This window comes from Lactuca virosa, chromosome 4 (assembly GCF_052849685.1).
Source record: "Lactuca virosa cultivar CGN04683 chromosome 4, Lactuca_virosa_CGN04683_v6, whole genome shotgun sequence".
In the NCBI taxonomy this organism is placed as follows: Eukaryota; Viridiplantae; Streptophyta; class Magnoliopsida; order Asterales; family Asteraceae; genus Lactuca; species Lactuca virosa.
This window is the reverse complement of record NC_136429.1, coordinates 344,816,673-344,820,748: the sequence shown is the minus strand read 5'-3', so window position 1 is coordinate 344,820,748 and position 4,076 is coordinate 344,816,673. Positions and strand designations below refer to the sequence as shown.

At 36.8% G+C, this 4,076-nt stretch overlaps 1 protein-coding gene across 2 annotated transcripts; it reads right to left on the bottom strand.

Annotated features, from left to right (window-relative positions):
- Nucleotides 1–1,044: 1,044 nt before the first annotated feature.
- LOC145108622 (transcription factor bHLH81-like) lies at nucleotides 1,045–3,601 on the bottom strand. 2 transcript variants are annotated; one of them, XR_013708418.1, is made up of 6 exons: nucleotides 3,050–3,601; nucleotides 2,827–2,946; nucleotides 2,671–2,736; nucleotides 2,103–2,171; nucleotides 1,661–1,877; nucleotides 1,045–1,448 (listed from the first exon to the last, which is right to left on the bottom strand). XR_013708418.1 is itself a non-coding variant. In XM_079045668.1 (5 exons), the coding sequence occupies exons 1-5, from the start codon at nucleotides 3,413–3,415 to the stop codon at nucleotides 1,401–1,403; spliced, it is 669 nt and encodes a 222-aa protein (XP_078901794.1). In that variant the 5' UTR covers nucleotides 3,416–3,597; the 3' UTR covers nucleotides 1,045–1,400. The 2 variants fall into 2 exon arrangements, 1 of the variants encoding a protein (XP_078901794.1); XM_079045668.1 differs by lacking the exon at nucleotides 1,661–1,877 and having other exon boundaries at nucleotides 3,050–3,597.
- Nucleotides 3,602–4,076: the final 475 nt, after the last annotated feature.

Sequence of the window (4,076 nt, the reverse complement as noted above, 5' to 3'; positions counted from 1 at the left end):
GTTATATTTTGGTAATTGTTAGTTAGGCAATAGTATGATATTTTGGTAATCGGTAGTTTGATAATAGTTATATGTTGGTAATTGTTAGTTTAGTTATAGTTTGATATGTTGGTAATTTGTAGTTTGACATTTGTTTATCTTGGTTATATGTTGGTAATTTATAGTTTGATAATTGTTAGTTTTATAGTATGATATATTAGTAATATATTTTGTACTTTGCTTATATTTAGGTAAGTTATTGGTTCAACTTATAAGTTTATGTTGTTTCTTTTGTAGTTGGATATGCTTCAAACAATGCTAAAAGACGCGGTATATAGTGCGGCACTTGAAGAATGGTTTCGATCGTTGCCACCAAAAACGATACCGAAGGGAATGAGGGGACCCGGGGGAGTGACAATGACATGTAGCTACTTGTACGATTTATGTAATATTTTGTTAAAATTAAAACGTAACTTGCACATAGTGTTTTGGTTTATACTTGGGGACGTCGTATTATTAAATTTTAATGTTTTGGCTTATTTTTCTGCAATTAATATGTCATTGAAATTTCTATATTTATACCGTTTTTTCTGCATTTATAATGCTAAATAATAATAATAATAATAATAATAATAATAATAATAAAAGGAGAAAACTACAATTAATGGCGACACCTTTAGGGGTTACGGAGAGCGTTAGTGGCTAGAAGAGCATTAGTGACGACATAAAGCATTAGGGGCTAATACCTTTAGCGGCAACATTTTTGACCTTTAGCGGCGACGCCCGTCGTCACTAAAGATCGATATTCTTGTAGTGAATGACCTTCGACCCTATTCCATTGCCGGAATCTCCCACAGCCGATCTACTCATGCAATGGTCGGTATGTTCTTCTCATTGGCTTTTGTTGTTTAGTGTTTGGTTCAATTTTTGTTTCCACGGTCTCTTTCTTTGAAGTTCAATATTTTTCTTTTACTTCACATTTGTTTTATATATAGGCCCTGCTTTGGTCTGTGTGTGTGTGCTACTTTTTGTACCTATTTGGTTATATATCAAACACGGACATCATTATTTTAAGACACAATGGTGTTCATTTTGGCATAGCATTTTAAAAGATAACATAGTTCCCAAGAAAACACAAAGAGTAGCAAGAGCAAGTATACACGTGAGAGTATTAGCCATTGATAAGTTTAGTATTTAGCAAGGAAATCCTAGAGGTGTAATGGAGAACAGATGGTACTAATGACACAGGTGAGAGTGGCCAACAACACATAACCCCCTGGCTAGTTTACTCACTTCTCATGGTATTTCCTTGGTTCAGAAAGGAAAAATATAATTTGATCTGAGATTTTGGAATAAGCACCACAGTCCTCCATTATGATCCCTTGAACAACGTTGAGAAAAGGTTAGCTTCTTTTCTGTTATCAATCGTCAACCACACATGTGCATTTGTCTCGGTGCTCCTTTAGTTCCTGCATTTAAGGGGGGGATTGAAGTTTATATATTAAACTGGTTCCATTTGTTATGAACATTATGACAGACAGTTACTATGCTTGGCCTCCAATCGATGTCCATGGGAAAATAATTGCAATTTTTCTGTATCTGTATCTCCCGAAAAGGTAGAACAAGGTGGGATGGGGACTCGTCCTTGATCTCATGTCTGTTCAAAGATGTGAATGCTTACCTCATCCTCATCCGAAATAGCCTTAAAAAGCTCGTCTAGTCCTCCTGTCCAATGCAACATACACAAGACTGGTTTGTGTTTGTTAGAAGAGACATGACAAGACGGACTAGATAAGTTTTTTAGGTTTATTTCCAATAATAAGCTAAGTATGAAGATGGCATTCACGTCTTTTTCCGTAGAGGAGAGATCATGAACGACTCTTTATCCAACCTTGTTCCTGGACAAAAAATTAAAATTTTTATTAGTTTGGTCCAAACAAGCACAATATACAAACCATGTTGCTCTGTCGTATCCTGTGTTGGGTAACAAAATCAGAGACTAGGATTAATTCTCCCAAATAAGAGCATGACAATGTAGTTCATATATATAGTAAGCCTCGCCTGTATAATAGTTGTAAACAAGGCAACATAATAAGACTGCTGGAGGCGTCAATGTATAATACCTGAATCTGTCTTTGCAGAAACTTGACGTATTCAACCGCCTCTTCTAGCATGTCTGCCGTATTGGTTTGCTGCATCATAAACCCATCTCACATTAGACCTTCTGAGTTATATATTCCTCTTAAAGCAGGAGAGGTTTCACAGTGTACGTTTTGAGACTAGATTAATCTCATAAACAGACATAATCTTAAAACCAAAACATCTAACATGAGCATAAGCAAGTCTTCCTAATCCTTTGCCAAAACAAGAGAGACGACTACTATTTTGGTCAAAACAGCCACTAATCAACTCCAAAATTGATATGGATGATATATCTATCCTTCAGGGAAGAGAAAGACTATCAGTAGGATAAACTTATATATAGCAACTGATAAAAACAGAAAAAGTACAAGCTCAAAATCTGGAGCAGAACCCAACTAAATTTTGGATTGAAAAGGAAGGGCTTTAAAGTGCTCCTCATCTCAGGTAGGATTCGGTACATGATATACAGGGAAAAGGCAGTACAGTGCCTCCATTGACAGATTTAAAGAAGTTACCAATAAAGGAAAGTTCTGACGGAAAGAGATTTACCTTATCCATATTCGGAACCAGTTCTTGGAGCTTCCTTATTCTGTCGCTAATCCGAGTCCTTCTAACCTTAAAACCCAAATTAGTTTCACCAGTTTACTCTCTAATCACCATTTACGAATTCAAACAACCTAACAACAGAACAGAACAGAAGGTTACCCTCTCGGCGATACTCCGAGGATGAGTGGCACATCCGCGCTTTGCTCGTACTCGACACGGCACCGAATCCCCCAGAAGTTTATCCATCTCAACATCCAACAACGCGCTCTGATCTCCGCTCTAAATAACCAAGTTTTAAAATCAGTCTTAATTAATTTGATATTATATATATAATAAGCAAGTTGCAGTATTAAATAATGAAAAAATGTATGTATAAACTGACGAGCTGTGTGGTGAACTTGGGTTGTTGGTCGTCTACATCGACATCCCTGGATGGTTTAACGTTGTGGTAGGACGAGGAGAGGTAGACGTCGTAATTGGAGAGATAGGCATCAGGATTGTTGATCTCAGAAAAGAATTCGGCGGGAGAGCTGTTCTGTCGGCTAGGTAAGAAGATATTGGGATCAACGTAAGTAGGTCTGGAGGGGGTGGGGGTGCCTGCAATGGAAGGTTGCTGATGTGGAGGTGGTTTTGGTGGGTCAATGATTACATCTTCCTCTTCTGATTCTAGCAGTGCTTCCAGCCATGTCGCCGGAGCTGACCGGAATCTGGATAGTCCTCCACCACCGCCACTGCCTGTCGGTTGCATCTTTACTCCTCTGTTGGATTACCTTTTGGTTAAGCAACTCGTGTTTATCTTGCTACTACAGATTTTTAATTTATTTACGATAAAAGAAGATGAGTGAAAAGAGGTGGATTGGAGGAAACAACTGCTACGTCACCGCTTCACAGGAGTAAATGCTCTGCAACATCTCGCACATAAATACTTTACTTCCTATAAAACACGTATCGTTCCAGAAAATAATTTAGTTTCGATTATAAAAAAGAACAACCTCATGTATAACAATATAAAATTTTCACAAATCCGACCAATATTATTATATATAAATTTTAAAAATATATTATTTATAAAAAATATGGTTTTTGTTATGACTTATTGATTTCTTGAAAAGCCAATAATTTAAAAAATATATATTTGGGTAATATAAAAGACCTTTTAAAATATATTTTTATGTGTACTTTGCAAATGAGTTTTATAAAAGTCCCAAATTGTAACTTTATTAAACTGACTTTTTGTTTAGAACGGCAAATCTACACTACTCCTAATACCACATATGTCTCCAATGAGACTTGAACCCTCAACCTCTAAGAAGGAGAGCAACACCGGTACCGCTGGGCTAGAAGCCCTTTGGTTATTAAAAGACAAAACTACCATTTAACTTACCCTTATCATCGTGACGGCCTCCAAT